This window comes from Balaenoptera musculus, chromosome 3 (assembly GCF_009873245.2).
Source record: "Balaenoptera musculus isolate JJ_BM4_2016_0621 chromosome 3, mBalMus1.pri.v3, whole genome shotgun sequence".
NCBI lineage: Eukaryota > Metazoa > Chordata > Mammalia > Artiodactyla > Balaenopteridae > Balaenoptera > Balaenoptera musculus.
Genome location: NC_045787.1, coordinates 112,484,388 through 112,506,794, shown reverse-complemented (window position 1 = coordinate 112,506,794; position 22,407 = coordinate 112,484,388). Strand labels below are relative to the sequence as shown.

At 36.2% G+C, this 22,407-nt stretch overlaps 1 protein-coding gene across 4 annotated transcripts in view; it reads right to left on the bottom strand.

Moving 5' to 3' along the window:
- SMAD5 (SMAD family member 5) overlaps positions 1-22,407 on the bottom strand; it is a 52,961-nt gene that overhangs the window by 13,720 nt on the left and 16,834 nt on the right. For all 4 annotated transcript variants that reach the window (XR_005019282.1, XM_036846791.1, XM_036846793.1 and 1 more), the window contains 3 exons: positions 19,576-20,129; positions 13,064-13,315; positions 9,232-9,351 (listed from right to left, as the gene is read on the bottom strand). Coding sequence is in view for 3 of the 4 variants with exons in the window: in XM_036846791.1 (XP_036702686.1) it covers positions 9,232-9,351; positions 13,064-13,315; positions 19,576-19,978 (775 nt within the window). In the remaining variant the exon portion in view is untranslated. The remainder of the gene's footprint in view (positions 1-9,231; positions 9,352-13,063; positions 13,316-19,575; positions 20,130-22,407) is intronic.

Below are 22,407 nucleotides of genomic sequence, written 5' to 3'. Positions count from 1 at the left end.
GTCATCAGGAAAATGCAAATTAAAATTGCAAAGAGACACTATTTGCACAACCATTAGAATGACCAAAATCCAAAGCTCTGATAACACCAAATACTGGTGAAGATGAGGAGCAACAGAAACTCTCATTCACTGCTGGTGAGAATGTAAAATGGTACAGCCACTTTGGAAGACAGTCTGTTGACCTCTTACAAAACTAAACAAACTTTTACCATACAATCCAGCAAATGTGTTCCTCAGTATTTACCTAAAGGAGTCAAAAAGTTATGTCCAAACAAAAACTGCAGAGAGATGTTTATAGAAAGCTTTATTCATAACTGCTAAAACTTGAAAGCAACCAAGATATCCTTCAATAGGTGAATGGATAAATAAACTGTGGTACACCAGACAATGGAATATTATTCAACACTAAAAAGAAATGAGCTATCAAGCCATGAAAAGACATGGTTGGTGGGGGACTTAAATGTATATTACTAAGTGAAGAAGCCAATCTGAAAAGGCTACATACTGTAAGATTCCAATTACAAGACATCTGGAAAAGGCAAACTATGGAGACAATAAAAAGATCAGTGGTTGCCAGGGGTTAGGAGAGAGGGAGGGATGAACAGGCAGAGCACAGAGGATTTTTAGGGCAGTGAAACTATTCTATATGATACTATAACGATGGCTACATGTCATTATTCATTTGTTACAACCCAAAGAATGTTAATAGAAAAAATGAATCCTAATGTAAATTATAGAATGGTAGTTACCAAGGGGGTAAGGTGAGGGGGAATGGGGAGTCATTATTTAATAGGTACAGAGTTCTATTTGAAATGATGAAAAAGTTCTGAAAATGGATAGGAGTGATGGTTTGCAGAATACTGTGGATGTACTTAATGCTACTGAATTGTTCACAACAGAGCCCCCAAAGTACAAGAAGCAAAAACTAACAGAACTAAAAGTGGAAATAAATAATTCAACAGTAGTAGCTGGGGACTTCAATCTCCCACTCTCAATAATTGATAGAACAATTAGAAAGAAAATAAGCAAGGATACAGAAGATCTGAACACTACTGACCAGCTTCATCTAACTGAAATCCAGAGATCCTATGACACCCTACGACATCAGAATATACAATTTTTTCAAAGGCACATGGAGTATTGTCTAAAAGAGACTATATGTTTTGCCAAGGGTTGGCAAACCTTTTCTGCCCACCCAAATGGGCAAATCCAGCAACATATAAAAAGGATTATACACCATGACCAAGTGGGATGCAAATACCTTAGGTTTTGCAGGCCACATACTACCTGTCATATATTCTTCTTCTTCTTAACAATTCTTTAATAATCCAGAAACCATTTTTAGGTCACAGGCTATACAAAAACAAGCATAAAACAAGTCTCAACAAATTTAAAGAACTGAAATCATACTAAATATGTTCAAAGCACACAACAGAATTAAATTAGGAATCAACAACAAAAAGAAATTTGGGAAATCTTGAAATATTTGGAAATTGATTAACATGCTACTAAATAATCCATGGGTCAAAGAAGAAACCACAAGGGAAATTTTAAAATATTTTTAACTGAATAAAAATAAAAACAAACAAAAATGAATAAAAATAAAAACAAACAAAAATAAAAATTTATAGGATGCAGTTAAAGGTGTGATTAGAGGGAAATAAATAGTTTTTAACACCCATATTAGAAAAGAAACAACTCAAATTAATAATGTAAGATTCAGAAACTATAAAAAGAAAAGTAAACTAAAAGTAAACTTGCATTCTTCAAAGCAAGAAGAATGAAGGAAATAAAGATTAGAGTGGAATTCAATGGAAGAGGGAAAAGTTGTCGTTCAAAAGATAAACAAAATTGACAATCCCTTAACTAAACCAACAAGAAAAAAAGAACATGACACAAACTACCAAAATCAGGAAGTAATACATCACTACCAACTCCTACAGAAATTAGAAAGATTATAAAGGATACTACAAAAAACTTTATGCCAAATTAGATAATTTAGATGAAATGGATAAATTCCCAGAAAGACACAAATTACCAAAATTGACTCAAGAAAAAACAAACTCTGAATAGACCAATATAATAACTAAAGAAACTGAATCAATTATTTAAAATCATCCCACAAATAGAAGTCCAAGCCAAAATGGCTTCACTGGTAAATTCTATCACATATTTAAAGAAGAAATAATACTAATACTTCAAAACCTCTTCCAAAAATAGGAGGGAACACTTCCCAACTCATTCTGTGAGGCCATTATTACCTGACAGCAATACCAAACAAAGACATCACAAGAAAATTACAGACCAATATCCCTCATGAATATACAAGCAAAAATACTCAACAAAATATTAGTAAACCTAACCAAGCAATATATAAAAAAGGATTATACACCATGACCACATGGGTTTTATCCTAGGAATACAAGGTTGGTTTAACATCAGAAAATCAGTTCATGTAATACACCTTATTACTAGAAAAAAAGAACAAAAAACTCACATGATCATCTCAGTAGATGCAGAAAAAGCTTTTGACAAAATCCAACATTCATTCATGGTAAAAATTCTCAATCTAGTAATAGAAGAGAACTAACAGTTTGCTGGCTAGACTCTCTAGAACAATACTGAACAGAAGTAATAAAAGCCGACATCATTGTCTTACTCCCAATTATAGGTGGAAAGTAATTCAGTTTTTTATCATTAATTATGATAGCTATAGGTTTTTCATATATGCGCTTTAATAATAAGAGAGAAGGGGCAGTTAAACGCATTCAGATTGGACAGTAAAAAAAAAATACTGTTCTTTATTCATGGATGACATGCTCCTATATTTAAAAGACCTTAAGGAATCCACATATGCACACACAAAAAACCTACCACTAGAACTAATAAATGAATTCAGCAAGGTTGCAGGTTACAAGATTAATATACAAAAATCAACTGTATTTTTTTAATTAAAAAAAAATTTTTTTTTATAGTGATCAATAGAAATTTATTTCATTAATTAGACCTGAAACCACTGCATTAATGCCATTTTGAAACTAACCTTTCAGGGATTTAATACAGTTGTTATTTAACAAAAGAACTTGGTTCATTCACTACTTAAGACCTGATTATTTAAATTAAAGTTAACTGGTTTCCTTACTCTCCTTTAGGGCTTTAGGCTCAGAGTATTTCCATTAGAAAAATCTAATTTGTCTCAAGTTCCTATTTCTAAATTTTAGAGTGGTTAAAATGCTCTTATATTTTAAATCTTTGTAGCAAAAATTATGTCTAAAATTACAGCTCAAACTGGCAAAGCAATTAAAGATGCAGGTGACGCAAGTCTTTTTTTAAGTCTTTTTCATACAGTTTTACTGAGATACAACTGACATATGGCACTGTATAAGTTTAAGGTATACAGCATAATGATTTGTCTTAAATACATCATGAAACAATTATCACAGTAAATTTAGTGAACACCCATCATCTCATACAGACACAAAATTAAAGAAACAGAAAAAAACTTTTTCCTTGTGATGAGAACTCTTAGGATTTACTCTCTTAACAACTTCGTATATAACATACAGCAGTGTTAACTACATTTATCATGTTGTACGTTATATCCCTAGTACTTATTTATCTTATAACTGGAAGTATGTGCCTTTTGACTGCCTTCATCCAATCAATTTTATTTCTATCTACCAGTGAAGAATCCAAACTCGAAATTAAAAAATTCTTCCACTCACTTAGCAATAAATTTAAAAGGAAAAGAAAAGAGAGACATTCCATGTCTGTGTACTAGAAGAGGACAGCAAATCTCCCCAAGTTGATTTAAAGATTCAATGTGACCGCTATCAAAGTCCAAGGAAGAGTTTTGGCGGCAGACAGAAATTGACAAACTGATACTAAAATGATATGAAAATATGCAAAGAATGCAGAATTGTCAAACAATTTTTAAAAAGAAGAACAAAGTTGGAGGACTAACACTTCTTGTTTTCAAAACTTACTATAAAACTTTAGTAATCAAGACGGTGAGGTATAGACATACAGATCAATGAACAAAATTGAGAGTCCTGAAATAAACTCTTAAATTTATAGTCAACTGATTTCTGAAAAAGATGCCAAGACAATTCAGTGGAGAAATGATACTCTTTTCAACAAACAGTGCTAGAACTAACTGGATATCTACTTCCACAATGATGAATTTAGAACGTTAACATACAAAAACCTTAACTCAAAATGAATCATAGACCTAAATATAAGAGCTAAAGAACTTCTAGGAGAAAACACAGGAGAATAATTTTTACGACCTTGGGATAGACAAAGATTTTTTGGATGTAACACCAAAAGCATAATCCATAAAAAAATTGATAACTTCATCAAAATTAAAAACTTTTGTGCTTCAAAAGACACCATTAAGAAAATGAAAAGACAATCCACAGATTGAGAGAAAATATTTGCAAATCACATATCTGATAAAGGACTTCTATCCAAAATATATACAGAACTCTTAAAACTCAATAATAAGACAAACAAAGGACTTCTATCCAAAATATATACAGCACTCTTACAACTCAACAATAAGACAAACAACCCAATTATAAAAATAAGGCAAAAGATTTAAATAAGCCAAAGAAGATACATGAATGGCTAGGTACATTAAAAATGTTCAAAATCATTACTCATTAGGGAAATACAAATTAAAACAAATGAGACACCACTTTACACCCATCAGAATAACTATAATCAAAAAGATAAACAATAACAAGCGATAGGAGTATATGGAGAAACTAGAACCCTCATATGGTACTGGTAAAAATGTAAAATGGTGCTGTCACTTTACAGTAATTTGGTAGTTTCTCTTAAATACTTAAATTTACCCTGTGATACAGAAAAATAAAAACAAAGACCTATCTGCAAATGTTGATTACAGCATGTTCATGCTAGCCAAAAACTAGAAACAATTCAAATGTCCATCAACAGATAAATGGGTAAACAAAATGTGGTATATCCATACAATAAAATACTGTTCAGCAATAAAAAAGAACATTATTGATACATGGTGCAACATGGATGAATCTTGAAAACAACGCATTTTGTGATTCTATTTATATGAAAAGTTCGGAAAAGGCAAATCTACAGGTACAGAAAACAGATTAGAAGGTTCCTGGAGCTGGGGATAGGAGGGGATAGACTGCAAATAGGCACAAGGGATATTTTTAAAGGGTTATGAAAATGTTCCAAAACTAGATTGTGGTGATGGTGTAAAACTTTATACATTTACTAAAAATCATCGAATCATACACTTAAAATGGATAAATTTTATGGTATATAAATTATTACTGGTTCAAGATGGCGGAGTAGAAGGACATGAGCTCACCCCCTCTTGCGAGAGCACCGGAATCACAACTAACTGCTGAACAATCACTGACAGGAAGGCACTGGAACTCACCAAAAAAGATACCCCACATCCAAAGACAAAGGAGGAGCCGCAATGAGATGGTAGGAGGGGTGCAATCACAATAAAATCAAATCCCATAACTGCTGGGTGGGTGACTCACAAACTGGAGAACACTTATACTACAGAAGTCCACCCACTGGAGTGAAGGCTCTGAGCCCCACGTCAGGCTTCCCACCTGGGGGTCCGGCAACGGGAGGAGGAATTCCTAGAGAATCAGACTTTGATGGCTAGTGGGATTTGATTGCAGGACTTCGACAGGACTGGGGGAAACAGGGACTCCACTCTTGGAGGGCACACACAAAGTAGTGTGTGCATCGGGACCCAGGGGAAGGAGCAGTGACCCCAGGGGAGACTGAACCAGACCTACCTGCTAGTGTTGGAGGGTCTCCTGCAGAGGCAGGGGTGGCTGTGGTGTACTGTGGGGACAAAGACACTGGCAGCAGAAGTTCTGGGAAGTACTCCTCGGTGTGGGCCCTCCCAGACTCCGCCATTAGCCCCACCAAAGACCTAGGTAGGCTCCAGTGCTGGGCCACCTCAGGCCAAACAACCAACAGGGAGGGAACCCAGCCCCACCCATCAGTAGACAAGCAAATTAAAGTGTTACTGAGCTCTGCCCACCAGAGCAACACCCAGCTCTACCCACCACCAGTCCCTCCCATCAGGAAGCTTCTACAAGCCTCTTAGATAGCCTCATCCACCAGAGGGCAGATAGCAGAAGCAGGAACTACAATTCTGCAGCCTGTGGAAGGAAAACCACATTCACAGAAAGACAGACAAAATGAAAAGGCAGAAGACTTTGTACCAGATGAAGGAACACGATAAAACCCCAGAAAAACAACTAAATGAATTGGAGATAGGCAACCTTCCAGAGAAAGAATTCAGAATAATGATAGTGAAGATGATCCAGGACCTGGGAAAAAGAATGGAGGCAAAGATTGATAAGATGCAAGAAATGTTTAACAAAGACCTAGAAGAATTAAAGAACAAACAAACACAGATGAACAATACAATAACTGAAATGAAAAATACACTAGAAGGAATCAATAAGACACTGATGAAAGATATTAAAGATGACACAAACAGATGGAGAGATATACCATGTTCTTGGACTTGAAGAATCAACATTGTGAAGATGACTATACTACCCAAAGCAATCTACAGATTCAATGCAATCCCTATCAAACTACCAACGGCATTTTTCACAGAACTAGAACAAAAAATTTCACAATTTGTATGGAAACACAAAAGACCCCGAATAGCCAAAGCAATCTTGAGAAAGAAAAACGGAGTTGGAGGAATCAGGCTCCCTGACTTCTGCCTATACTACAAAGCCACAGTAATCAAGAGAGTGTGGTACTGGCACAAAAACAGAAATATAGATCAATGGAACAGGATAGGAGGGCCAGAGATAAACCCACGCACATATGGTCACCTTATTTCTGATAAAGGAGGCAAGAATATACAATAGAGAAAAGACAGCCTCTTCAATAAGTGGTGCTGGGAAAACTGGACAGCTACATGTAAAAGAATGAAATTAGAACACTCCCTAACACCATACACAAAAATAAACTCAAAATGGATTAAACACCTAAATGTAAGGTCAGACACTAAAACTCTTAGAGGAAAACATCGGCAGAACACTCTATGACATAAATCACAGCAAGATCCTTTTCGACCCACCTCCTAGAGAAAGGGAAATAAAAACAAAAATAAACAAATGGGACCTAATGAAACTTAAAAGCTTTTGCACAGCAAAGGAAACCGTAAACAAGACGAAAAGACAACCCTCAGAATGGGAGAAAATATTTGCAAATGAAGCAAATGACAAAGGATTAATCTCCAAAATTTACAAGCAGCTCATACAGCTCAATATCAAAAAAACAAAACCCAATCCAAAAATGGGCAGAAGACCTAAATAGACATTTCTCCAAAGAAGATATACAGATTGCCAACAAACACATGAAAGAATGTTCAACATCACTAATTATTAGAGAAATGCAAATCAAAACTACAATGAGGTATCACCTCACACCAGTCAGAATGGCCATCATCAGAAAATCTACAAACAGTAAATGCTGGGGAGGGTGTGGAGAAAAGGGAACCCTCCTACACTGTTGGTGGGAATGTAAATTGATACAGCCACTATGGAGAAGAGTATGGAGGTTCCTTAAGAAACTAAAAATACAACTACCATATGACCCAGCAATCCCACTACTGGGCATATACACTGAGAAAACCATAATTCAAAAAGAGTCATGTGCCACAATGTTCATTGCAGCACAGTTTACAATAGCCAGGACATGGAAGTGTCCATCAACAGATAAATGGGTAAAGAAGATGTGGCACATATATACAATGGAATATTACTCAGCCATAAAAAGAAATGAAATTGAATTATTTGTAGTGAGGTGGATGGACACAGAGTCTGTCCTACAGAGTGAAGTAAGTCAGAAACAGAAAAACAAATACAGTATGCTAACACATATATATGGAATCTAAGAAAAAAAATGGTTCTGAAGAACCTAGGGGCAGGACAGGAATAAAGACGCAGACGTAGAGAATGGACTTGAGGACAAGCGGAGGGGGAAGGGTAAGCTGGGACAGAGTGAGAGAGTGGCATGGACATATATACACTACCAAATGTAAGATAGATAGCTAGTGGGAAGCAGCCACATAGCACAGGGAGATCAGCTCGGTGCTTTGTGACCACCTAGGTGGGTGGGATAGGGAGGGAGGGAGGGAGACACAAGAGGGAGAGGATATGGGGATATATGTATATGTATAGCTGATTCACTTTGTCATAAAGCAGAAACTAACACACCATTGTAAAGCAATTATACTGCAATAAAGATGTTAAAAATTTTTTTTAATTTTAAAAATAAAAGAAAAAAAAAAGAAGACATACAGATGGCCAAGAAGCACATGAAAAGATGCTCAACATCACTAATTATTAGAGAAATGCAAATCAAAACTACAGTGAGGTATCACCTCACACCAGTTAGAATGGGCCTCATCAGAAAATCTACAAACAACAAATGCTGGAGAGGGTGTGGAGAAAAGGGAACCCTTTTGCACTGTTGGTGGGAATGTAAATTGGTACAGCCACTATGGAGAACAGTATGGAGGTTCCTTAAAAAACTAAAAATAGAATTACCATATGACCCAGCAATTCCATTACTGGGCATATACCAAGAGAAAACCATAATTCAAAAAGACACATGAACCCCAGTGTTCAATGCAGCACTATTTACAATAGCCAGGTCATGGAAGCAACCTAAATGCTCATCGACAGACGAATGGATAAAGAAGATGTGGTACATATATACAATGGAATATTACTCAGCCATAAAAAGGAACGAAATTGGGTCATTTGTAGAGACGTGGATGGATCTAGAGACTGTCATACAGAGTGAAGTAAGTCAGAAAGAGAAAAACAAATATCATATATTAATGCATGTATGTGGAACCTAGAAAAATGGTACAGGTGAACCGGTTTGCAGGGCAGAAATTGAGACACAGATGTAGAGAAGAAACGTATGGACACCAAGGGGGGGAAAGCGGAGGGGGGGGTGGGGGGGGTGGGATGAACTGGGAGATGGGGATTGACATGTATACACTAATATGTATAAAATAGATAACTTATAAGAACCTGCTGTATAAAAAATAAAATTAAAATAAAAAAATAAATTATTACTGTACCTCAATAAAGGTGGTTGTTAAAAGTGGCTAAGAAGTTAAAAAAAAAAAAAAAAAGAACAACAACAACAAAGTAAGTATTGTATTTCTCTTACCTCTGCTGGATATACTGGGCATAATCTGAGAAATCAAATTATTGCTTGTATCCATGGGCTGGGAATTATCTTGACCCATCTGATCATCTGGTGGCATATATGCAGGAGGAGGAGTATCAGCTAAGAGGGATAAAATGAGACAAATTAAGTCCCAGAAGAATAGTTAAAATCTTCATCCTGCTCAAAGTTAATCTAAACACATCTGAAAATTCTTAAGATTACCAGCAGGATTCATTACTGAACATCAGAGACACACAAAAATGTAGGATGCTACCTTAGGGCAAGGGAAAAGGAGAAAAAACAGCACACCCATTAGCTACCAAAAACCTACTGCAGGTCCACATGAATTTGTTCCAATCCAGGATAGTAAGATCAGTGCTAAAATTCACTAAAATAGAATTCAAGGTCAAGAATTTTGCCTCCATTTGCTTAGAATCATATGCTCAGAGAAACTGCAACTACTGCAGGTCAATCTGAAGGCCACAGATTATCCTTGTTTAGATAGATATCTACAGAGACATTTTTGAATTATCAAGATCATCACATACTGTATGGTTATTTAAAACTGGAAAATAAAACCATGCTCTTTCAAAATTTGCCAACACTAACAGCAGCTGTCTAATTCTTCTGCAATGTCTTAAAATGGTTGCTCTGTCATATTAAATGGCTAAATCCTATTAAGTGGCTCTTGGGAAACTGAAAGTTAACTAGAATATCTTTTGAGTTCCAACATTTGTGGTTGAAAACCTTTATAAAAGCTACAGTTATACTTATTTGTCTCATAACTATAAATACTGAATATAACTTGTCTTTCACCTCAAAGTTTGTATAAGATGTATTTTGAGACAGAGCTACAATCAGCACTGAATCTAGGACAAAGGATGAAAATTAGTTTTTGAACAAACACCTAACAGCAAGTTAAACAGTTGGAACTGAAATCCTCTTCAAAGAAACACAACACAACAAAACACAACTTCATCAATTGCTATTTCACTGCAGTAGAGAAACTACAAAGTATATATTTACATATGACCCTACTTACAACAGTAGGCATCCCAATATTTCTTGACACAGTGACCTCACAATTTACTCACATAAGACAGGCATGCCATTAACAAAATTTAGCAACTTTAAAAATCCACTTATGATCCTTCTTCAGGCAATTCGGTGCATCAGTTACCTAATTAAAGATAACTGGGGTTCATTTTAACCTACCGAAGTACAAAATGATTTGACAACCAATGTAGCAAAGTTAAAAAAGCACACACTTTAGACTCAGAGAAACCTGGGCCTGAACCCCCACTGATCAGCTGTGCAACCTTATGCAAGGTATTTAAGCTCTTGGGGTTAATACCAGTTTCGTTTTCCATCCGTAAAACAAGAAAAATATCTATCTCACTTGGTTGTTCTGAAGATTAAATTTAATGTGGTATCTTTCATCACAGTATTAGTTACGTAAAAGGCACTTGATAAATGGTACTTGGTATTATAAATTATACGAAAATATTTAACTTTACATCAAACATAGCTACTTCCTTTGTTGCTGCTGTTGTTTTGGTAGAACTTAATTTTAATGCCTGATGGTATATATGGATTTAGTCATTTGGTCCAATAAATGGTCAATTGATATCTAACCACATTTTGTTTCCAGATTAGCTACTTTACTTCACATTCATCAAACAGTCATTTTGTCTTTATGTCTTTGATAAGCTTTTACTATACGCTGCCTTTACTGTATAATAGGACTCCTCTCTATGAAACCTTTCAAATTAACACCATTTGGCTTCAATCTCTCAAGCTGCACTGGCAACCACTTGACATATGGGTATACCTATAGTTAGCAGTAAATGTATTTATGTGTTGCTATAATTTTGTCTATTCATTTAACAAATATTTATTGAGGATCTACTGCATACTAGACTCTGATATAGGTACTGGGTATATAGCAAAAAACAAAAGATGCTATAAAATCCCTGTTTTCGTGGAGTTTATAGTCAAGACAGGGGAGGCTGGGGAGAGGCAGACTGTAAATAAAGACAATATATACTATACTGGATTGTAATACATGCTATAGAGAAAGATCAAGCAATGAGAGAGGGAAGGTGGGTTGGGAGGAGGGAGTGCAATTTTTAAATTCTATCTTATTTTATTGTCATTATTCTTAAAGGGTAATCTCTGATCTCCCCCAAATTGTGTTTGCTTTTTTAAAAAATTCAATTTATTTAAACTAAAAAAAATAAAAACAGTTCATCCACTTCCCCCACCACCTCTGGCAACAACCAATCTGTCCTGTGTATCTGTGAGCTTAGTTTCTTATTTATTTTTTAAGATTCCACATATCTTATTTGAGAGAGACCATATAGTATTTGTCTTTCTCAGTCTTATTTCATCTAGCATAATGCTGTCAAGGTTCATCCATGTCACAAATGGCAAGATTTCATTCTTTTTTTATGGCTGGATAATATTCCACTGTGTGAATATGTGTGTGTGTGTGTTATTGTATCTTCTTTATCCATCATTCATCTATCAGTGAACACTTAGGTTGCTTCCAAATCATGGCTACTGTAAATAATGCTGCAATGAACATGGGGGTGGGGGGTAGATATCTTTCTGAGTTAGTGTTTTTGTTTTCTTTGGATAAATATCCAGAAGTAGAATTGCAGAATCACATGGTAGTTCTATTTTTGATTTTTTGAGGAAACTCCATACTGTTTTCAAAAGTGGCTGTACTAATTTACATTCCCACCAACAGTGCACAAGAGTTCCCATATCTCCAGATCCTCACCAACACTTGTTATTTCCAACGCATTGCAGCTGCATTTCTACCTTTCTCGAAATAATAAAGCATAATATGCTGAAAATGTTGTTTTCCTTCCATCTTCAATATTAAATGCCTGCACAAAAATTCACCAATTTTGATGTATTTTTTTTTTTTTTTTTTACAGATAGAATTTATTTTTTTTTAATTTATTTCTTTATTTCTTTTTGGGTGTGTTGGGTCTTCGTTTCTGTGCGAGGGCTTTCTCCAGTTGCGGCAAGCGGGGGCCACTCTTCATCGCGGTGCGCGGGCCTCTCACTATCGTGGCCTCTCTTGTTGCGGAGCACAGGCTCCAGACGCGCAGGCTCAGTAATTGTGGCTCACGGACCCAGTTGCTCTGCGGCATGTGGGATCTTCCCAGACCAGGGCTTGAACCAGTGTCCCCTGCATTGGCAGGCGGACTCTCAACCACTGCGCCACCAGGGAAGCCCGATAAGTCTTTTTTTAATGCACACTGATATGACGGCTGTGAAATACAATCTAACAAAACTGTTTCAACTGAAGTTAAAGACAACTAAGTGCTACTAGAGCCATCTTATGTTAAAAACTGAACGAACCTTTTGGCCCACCCAATAATTGACCATTTTTGCATGAGTTTATTTCTGGACTCTCTATTCTGTTCCAATGATCTATGTGTCTGTTTTTATGCCAATATTATATTATTTTGATTATTACAGCTTTGTAATACAGTTTGAAATCAGGGAGTGTGATGCCTTCTGCTTTGTCCTTCTTTCTGAAAACTGCTTTGGCTATTCGGGGTCTTTTATGGTTCTATACAAATTTCAGGATTGTTTCTTATATTTTGTGAAAAATAGGTCTACTTACATTTTTTTAAACTTACGGTACGTGGCAAAATAAAATCCCAAACTCTTCTGAAAATCAAACAATTACCAAAGAATAGTCAAAAATAGTTGGCTCTTGGCATATTAACAGTTCACCCAGAGGATCAGCAGTATTAGAACAACTGCTAATTCTTAGGAATTATTTTTTTGTATCAATAAAATAAATTCTTACCTGGGAGCTGAAATGGACTTCCTGGTCCAGAGCTTGCTGGGGAGTTGGGATATGTGCTGCTAGCAGGGGAAGGAGGGTAGGGACTATTTGGAGATAAGGGAAAAGGAGTGTTGTTGGGCTGATGGAAAGAATCTGGAAACGTTGCATTTTGTGGCATGTGAGGTTCATTGTGGCTTAAGTTTCTAAACTGAACCAGAAGGCTGTGTTGTGGGTTGAATTCATTATGACGAGGCACTAATACTGGAGGTAAGACTGAAAGACAAAAATCAAAAGTCATCTGTCAGCAACGATTAAAACAAATATACACATGAAGGGAAAGGCACAAAGGATTCAGGGAAGACTGTAAACCTATTAAAACAATTTATTTTTAGGAAGGGCTGCTTTGTAGAACCTTGAATCTATATTTACAAAATAACTAAACCAAAAATTCTCTAAGCACTCAGCCTATATAAAATACTCTAGAAGACAGAACATCCAAAGCAGAGAAGATATCACTCCTGTTCTATAAGAGATCAAGCACATTTAAGAACAACCATAATTACAACACAGGGAATATAGCCAATATTTTATAAAAACTATAAATGGAGTATAACCTTTAAAAATTGTGAATCACCATGTTGTACACCTGAAACTTATATAATACTGTACATCAACTACATCTAAAAAAAAAAAAGGTAAATATGTCATCATCTCCTTAGATGTTACTGCTGTTGGTCTTGCTTTATCTACATGCAACAGGGAACACATCCTAAACCATGTGCACAAAAGTATCATCCCTTAGTTTGCAACCAAGGTAGCTATTTCCATGACATTACTGCTTTGCATGTTTGCTCTTTACCATTCAAGACTGTGTATGCTTTTAATGAAATAAGAAGCTAATATTAATTTGAAATAAAATAATGGATTAATATAACTTTAAAATTTTTTTTAATTAAAAAATAGATAAAAACAACCATAACACAGAGAATTTAATGCACTGAGAGTTAAACAGAGGTGAGCATTCCCAGCTAGCAAGGAATCAAACAAAATACCATGGAAAAGACAACACCTGATTGGACCTTAAAGACTTGGAAGCATTTCACAGGGAAGTGCTAGTGGTGGAGAGTGTAAAGAATGTAAAGGAGGAGATGGATAAAGATAAGAAAGAACAGTCAGGTGGCCTAAGCACTGAACTGGGAGGTAAGACTAGAGAATAAAGTTGAGATCAGCTATGCACATGCCCTGAAAGCCTCCATGTTTCCAATTTTGGACATTTTACCTTCCTTTCTTTGAGAGATCTTGCATTTTATGTTCTTCAGTAAAGTTTTCCCAACTGAAAACAGTAACAACTCCTAGGTAGAGGTCTTCCATTCAAAATAATTTTTCTAAACACGACCATAATGAAAATATATACAAGAAAGCCTAAACATTTTAAGAGATACACTTTTTCTTAGCAGATTCACTTTATTCAAACATTCAATTTCTCTAAAGACCCAAGTGTCAACCACATACAAATATCCGATCACCCTTCCCTACAGGAAATTGAAACAAACCTGATTTCTCTAAACTCTTACGGTACTAATTCATCTCTTTTATAACTTTCCTATATTTGTCAGTGTAATTTCACTTCCAAAAATCTCACTTTGACTCTGACATCAGTCAGCAGCAACAAAATCAATCTGTTTTTAAGTTAACTGGGTCACACTTCCCCTTCCTGAAGTAAGAATGAACCTGCGGAATCAGAAGCTCTGTAATTTGTACTGTTTTTTTATCTCTTTTCATTTTACTGAATTAGTGTTGTGATTATGTAGTTAACATATGACTACAATCGCTTCGTTCTACGGTGTATTACTAACTGCTGTTCCCCTTACAAAATGATGGGACAGATGCCACTGGACAGTAGTAGGACATGAGACAGTAAGAATGTCTATGTGTAGCTGCCTAGCAATCTGAAAGACTTAGTGAAATAACTACTTAGGAGTTCAATCCAGTAAGGATTTCTTTACTTTTTTTTTTTTTTGAGGCACAACTAAAATCACTGATTTCTCTCTTACTTGTATATTATCTATACACATCATTTTTTTAGAAATTATTTTATTTTCATTCAAAAATAATACATGGATAGTTTAAAAAGATAGATGCTACAAGAGATTATAAACAAAAAGAACAATTTCTAAGCCTCCTCAAATACTGCTTCCAGAGACAACAAATTTAAACTCTTAGCCATTTCTTCTAACATTCACTTTGTGCACTACTAAGTAATATACTTATACTGTTGTTATTGGTTGGTCAAGACATTATTTGTAGACTTGCTTTTATGGTAAATGAAGTAGCTTTCTTAAACCATTCTATCCCACTCCCCTTCCCCTTCCCCACAATAAAGTCACATAAAAAATTTTGGTTAAATCAATATCCAGTGTTTATATTTTATATGTTATACAAATTATATAAATACAATTCACTGCTGAGCCAAGTATATATTATGATTATATTTTTCCTTGAACAATGTTTTTATTAAAGTTAATTATTGCCTTGGTCCTTCATTTAATTAATCTCAAGTTTGTACCACTAATTTCCAGAAGTCCAACAGATCTATCAAATTCCCATCAATATTATTTTCCAGATCCCACAAATAAACAAATAATCTATTGATTCCATTTTCTCCCCTGATCCTCCATCCTTTGCTATAATCTAGACTGGCTGCTACTTAAATCTCCTACAAATCTGAGGTCCTTGAACCTCCCCTTCTCTTCTCTCTTGTTGGATCCCATTTCCTGGACCTCATTCTTTATTAGCTTCCTACGGAAGGATGTAAGGAAGAGAAATTTTGAGCCCTCGCCTATATGAAAATATCTTGTCTTATGTTTATCTGCAGACAGATTCCAGAATAGATAACTTTTTCTTTCTGAATTTGGGGGGCACTGCTTCATTTTCTTCTAGAATCTAAAACTGCATTGAGAAATCCAGTATTCTCATTCTCAGTCTTTTCTATGTGCCCTGACTTTTCTGAGAGCTTTCAAAATCTTCTTTTTATCCATGATATGCTAAAATTTCATGTGTGGGTCTTTTTTCTGCCCCTTGTTCTGGTTACTCAGTCACTGGGCCCTTTCAATTTTCAGTTCTGGGAACTATTCTAGTACTATTTCTTTGATAATTTTCTCCTTCCCATTTTCTCCAATGCTTGATTTCTAGAATGTATTATTTTATTGGAATATTTAATTTGAAACTTATTCTGAGCCAGTTAATGTTTTATCTAAGCACTTTTCATGCATTAACTCACCAAATTCTCGTAACTAACCTGAAGTACGTATTATTATTCCCATTTTACAGATGAGGAAACAAAGTCACAGAAAGGTTAATTAATTTGCCTGTGGTCACACTGATAGTATTGGTAAAGTCAGGATTCAAATCCAGAAAGTCTGGTTCCAGAACATAGTCTTAACCAGTAGACAATACTGCCTATTAAACGCTGGATCACCTGGGTTGGCCCTCTATTTTTCTTTTCTTTATCACTTTCCAACTATTTTCCATCCTTTTTTTTTTTACCATTCTGCAATACTTTCTGGCTCCACTATATGTGATCTTATATAAGTTACTTCCCTATTAAGTTTTGGTTTCCTTATCTGTAAACTTACTGGTAAACTTAGAGTGCTGTAAAATGTTAGTACCATTTTCTAACCCTATGAAGGAATAACCTCATAGGATTAGGAAAGTGTCTAGTCCTTAAGTGCTCAATAAGTGTTCATTACTATTACTATTACTGTTACTATTATTATGACTTTATTAATACTGGTACTATAAAGTGATCCATCCTGTGCCACAGCTGCTTAACTTGCTTAAGCATACCAGGCCTAAGCCCCAGTCTTTTCTACAGAATGAATCATAGCTGAGAAAAACAGATTACAAAAATAAGACATTTCTATCGACTGATTATTGGACACACCCTAGCTATGGGGGAATACACTAAATTCCTTGACTTTCTTTCCAACAACTTCTAGCAAATATCAAGCCTGGGAACTTTCCAAACTACACTTCTCTATTAAATCCTCACATCTTCCTTTCCTCATCAATTCCTCAGGCTACAGCTCTCCTTGGATTCAACAAGAAATTGAGAATCACCTCAAATACCACCTGGCAGCCCTAAAGCCCTTAAAATGAACTTTCCCTGAGAGCACCATTACTACTATTTTTTTTTTTTTTTTGCTAGTCTCCACAGTCAATGTTATTTTTATAGCTTTTTTACCATACTGGGCTCTTATATTATCTTCAGTGAAATCCAGCGGAGGCCCGCAGACTAAGGTGGCTACCATGATTCCTGCCTCTGGGTATTTACCCCTGGAGTAATCCCCCTCCCTCTGAGTATATTATCTGTGACTTGCTTCTAACCAATAGCATATGGCAAAAGTGACAGGATGTACGCAATAACATTCCACAAGAATACAATGTTCCTTCTAGCAAGAAGACCCTTTCTTACTGGCTTTGAAGAAGTAAGTGGCCATGAATGTGAGCTACCTATAGAGAAGGTCCCATGGCAAGCAAATGAAGGCAGCCTCCAGTCAACAACCAGACAAGAGTCCAACAGCCTGCAAGGAACTGAATCCTGATAATAATCACATGAGCTGGGAAGGAGATCCTTTCTTAGTTGAGCCTCCGGTAAGACCCAAGTCCTGACCAATACCTAGAGTACAGCCTTGCAAAGGACCCAGTTAAGCCATGCCTGGACTCCTGACTGACAGAAACTGTGAGATAATTAACATGTGTTAAGCCACTTACCTTGTGGTACTTTGTTATGCAGCAATAGATAACTAATGTACCCAGCTAGTATCTCAGCTTATATAATTCATTCAATACAAAAAAATATTTACTGAGCACTCCCTACTAAGTTCTAGGTAATAATACTATTCTAGGCACTGGGAATGCAGTACAGAATGAGCCAGAGGAAGGTCCTTCTCACATCAGTCAATAAAAAAAATAAATACCTAATAGAGTCAAGTAGTGATGGGGGCATTTGAGCAAGGACTAAATGAAATGAGAAAATGTGACATGAAAAGATCCTGGGGGGAGAGTACTCTAAGTAGAGGAAACAGCATTGGAAAAAAGCCTGGATGCAGGAGTATGGCAAGTCCAAGGAACAGAGGAAGTTTGAGGATAGGTCATGTAGGCCCTTGTAGAAATCTGTTCTAAGTGTGACAGAAAGCCTTTAAAGTGTTTTGGGCAGGGACTGACATGATTTGATATATATTTTCTAAAGATCACTCTGGATGCTATAATAGAAAACAGAATGGGTTGGGGGAAAGAAAAAAGACAGAGAGACCAATTAGACTACTTAAGGTGAAAGATGATGATGGTCTGTACTGGAGTAGTGCTGTTAGAGATGGTGAGATGATATGATCAAGATATATTCTGAAGGTACAGCAAACAGCATTTGCTCACAGCTCAAACACAGAACCTAAGAGAGAAATAAAAGATGACTTCTAGGGAGCAATTACATGAATGCTAGTGCCATGTACTTCAACTGGGAAAACTGGAGGAAAAAAAAGACTTGGTGGGAAAAACAAATCCAAAGTCCTATTTAGACATATTAAATCTGATGTTTATTAGACATTCGGGTGGAGATGTTAAATAGGCGACTGGATACAGAGTCAGGAGAAGCTGACTCTGGAGTTCAAAATGTGCGCATGAGCTTATAGACAGTTTTAGGACATGTGATAACATAAGAGTACACAGAGGAAAAATATAGATGGAGAAAAAGTCCAGGGACTGACTCCTGTGAAAACAGGAAAATAGCCAACAAAGAGACTAAGCAAAAACAGCCAGTGAGGTAGGAAAACTAGGAGAGTGTAGTGTTTCAGAAGCCAATATAAAAAAGTTTTGAGTGGGAGGGAAAAAGAGCAACTGTATCAAATGATGTTGAGAGGGCAAGTAAGATGAGGACTGAGAATGAATGACCCCTCTATCTGTAAGAAAGCAGTCATTAGTGAATTTGACAAGTCAAATGGTAGGGAAGAAAGACTAACTAGAGGGGTATCAAGAAAGAACAGGAAGAAAGTAATGTGGAGATAATAAACATGGAGACTACTATAAAAGGTAGACTGGAGGTGGGGGCATATTCTTGAGGTCAAGACAGAAATTCTTAACTTTTATTTGAAGTTGGGCTGTATCATGACATGCTTGTATGCTTTCAGAAAAAGTCTAGCAGAGAGGGAAAATACAATGCTGGAATAAATAAAAAATAAACAAAAAGGAGTGGGATGTAGTACACACATGGAACTTAGACTTTAGATAAAATAGAGGACTGGCAGAGTGTATATACGACTGGCTGCTTACAGCGAACAATGAATTAGAACAAGCCACTTGGGAGCTGTATCATCCATATATTAAGCTAAATTCAAAATCCAGTATTCCTCCCAAGATTAAAATCTTTAAGAAGGAAACATAAAGCTAAAATAACCTTTTTAATTACTAAATTCAGTCAAATGCAAATCAGAAAGAGAAAAGTTTTTATAATTTTTCCCAGAGGAGTTAAAACCTACCTGGACTCTCCACTCTCTTATAGTGGTATGGGTTGATACAAACTTCTTTTTGCTTAGATCCAAAAGGAAATTCACAAATATCCAATGGCTTTAGCTCATGATGACTCTGCAAATCAGGCCAGCGCCAAACACGACAATATATAACATGGGGCAAGCCTTTTCTGTGAGAAACCTGCAGGCGTCCATCTAAAGATCTGGGAATAGTGACACATTTGCTTGGCTGTCCTGGACTGCTCAAGGCTTTCTCCAGTTCCTCCATGGCACCCTTTTTCTTTTTTAGCTTTTTCACCAAAGCATCGACTGCCTTTTCTGCCCATTTCTCCTCTTCATCACCTTGCTTCCAGCCCAACAATCGCTTTACTGCTGGACTAGTAAAAGAAAACAAGCTGGCCATTGACGTCATTTGATTTAAATCTTCAGAAACCCTCCTGCAACTCAAAGTCAGATCACAAGTGAAAAGTCATATACAAGTCCTAGACAAAAATTCCAATTAAAAAGGGAGGAGTGACATTTATCTTCATAAGTGCCATAAGCTTCTTTCATTGGTTCAAGTCCTGAAAGAGAAAGGGGGAAAATTTAAATGAATGCAATTAACATACATTTAAATCAATATAATTTGAAAAGCATATTACTTTTAAATAACAGCAGAAAAGGTTTACAAAGTAAAACAAAAAACCTACGTCTAGAAAGAGAAATTTTCTTAGTCCTGTGACCACTCACTTCCTTCTTCATAATATGAACAAATAATTCACTGGCAATGCCAAATGATAACCAAAAGCAAAGTAGGGTGCTCTACTTTCTAGGTATTATCCCCCCACCAAAAAAAAAAAAACAGCCCCTAGACCTTTATTTCTTTCAGTCAGAAGCCCCCAAATCTAAGGTTTGATTCTAATGTACTTTTCTTCATTGAAATCCAGGTTATGTGCTGTGTCAGTTTTGAACATGATATTATCCTGATTTGAACAAAAGTCTTAAGAGAAATCTAGCTCTTCCCTAGGGTCATTATTCTCTTTAAAATGTTTCACAGACTTGTAAGATTTGGGCAAAAGTCATAGTAGTACTCAAGTCACATTATTATTATAGATGCAAATTTTATTAGAAGTTGTCATAAGATGTACCAAACCCTCAAATAAATTATAACATACTTAACTGCCAGAAAAATGGGAAGTATCTACTTTTAAAATGAAGAATGTTAGATTTAAAGAGAATAAATTCAAAGTTTAATCCCAAAAAAGATAGTTTATAATTTCATAATTCCTATTGCCTTCTCTGATATTTTAAGCATGTTAAGTTAATGAACCTGCTCCAGGCAGACCACCATTCTACACCCTGAAGAAGCCCTTGGTGATGGTGACAAGATGAAGTAATATGCAGTGGTACTCCACCGATAAGAGTGGTACAGTCCCCTGTGGTCACTACACAGCCAACCGCAGACAATGAGTAGCTAGTGAAATAGCAGGAGTAATGTTTGGAAAAAGGATGTCAGTAACAAAAGATGCTTCCTTTCTTATGTCTAAAATTGCCAAATAACACTGCAGCTCTGTCTTTGACAAATACTAGCAAATTCTAGCATCAAGCCTATTCTGGATTGGGGTGCATCTTCCCAGAAAAGAATACATGCGCTCAGTTAAAACTCAGGTAAACATAAAGTAAAATAAAATAGAGTTAAATTCAACAAATAAGTATTGATTGCTTGTCGCCATGTACTGTGAACAGCCATGGTACTTTAAAAAAAAAAAAAGTCATATACCAAATAATTTCATCTTAAGAGCCAACTGATTCATTCTTTCAATATGTGCTTACTAAGAGCCTACTAAGTGCTAGGCACTGTTCTAGGTGCTGATCCAGAAAAGGAAAAATATAGGAGCACTGACTGACTCCTCTTTAGGAGAAAAGGGTTACATGTAGAGCTATGGAGCGTTACGGTTCCTCCTTTAAAAAGCGCTTAATTGATCAAAAAAGGGCTAAGAGCTGCAAGCATTTATTCACACTGTACACCACACCCAAGAAACCTGTATCATAACCTCTTGGCACCTGTCACTAGGAACTGCACAATCTTCAATTAGACTGACTTCTCCCTACTTGCAAGGCCAGACTATACAGAGTGCAGAGAACAACTTACAGCCCATTTCACTAAACTCAAATTCCACTCAATCTGCTGCCACTGGGAAGTCAGAGATGTGCTCAGATGCTTAGTGGCTATCCAGACTGCCATGCTGGAACCATGGGAGGAAGGGTGCAGGGAAGTGAAGGTATATTCCTTATGTATGGAAGGATATGCCTAACCCTATGCAGGACATCTTTCCCAATGTTACACAGGATAATTTTCATCAGGTAAGCAAAACTGCCTACAATAAACCAAAGAAATATAACAAAAAGATGAAAGCACGTTTTTAAGTAACAGGTCACACAGTATAACGTGTTATGAGTTAAACAAACTGTAAGAAAGGCTTACTTCAGTTGTAGCAACATTAAGGATATAGAATAAGCCATCTGGGTCCGAAAGTAAAGGCATGATTTGGTTGTCTGAGATGAGAAGGAAAATTTCAAAGGACAAGGGGCACAAACAAAAAATACATGGGCAGATATGAAGAGAGCATTTTCTAGGATAGAGAGCAGATAGGCCTGGCTGACTGAGACCTTATTCTGTAATACTAGAATATAACAGAGGCTAAACAGAGTAGTGCATGTGTATGAGAGAGAGCATGTATGAGCAATGATATGTTGAAGAAGGGAGAGACAAAAGCAGAGAAGCTTGAAGACCAGATACTAGATTAGTAGTTAACCACCAGAAAGTGCTTAATAAATGTTAACTACTAATCTAGTATCACT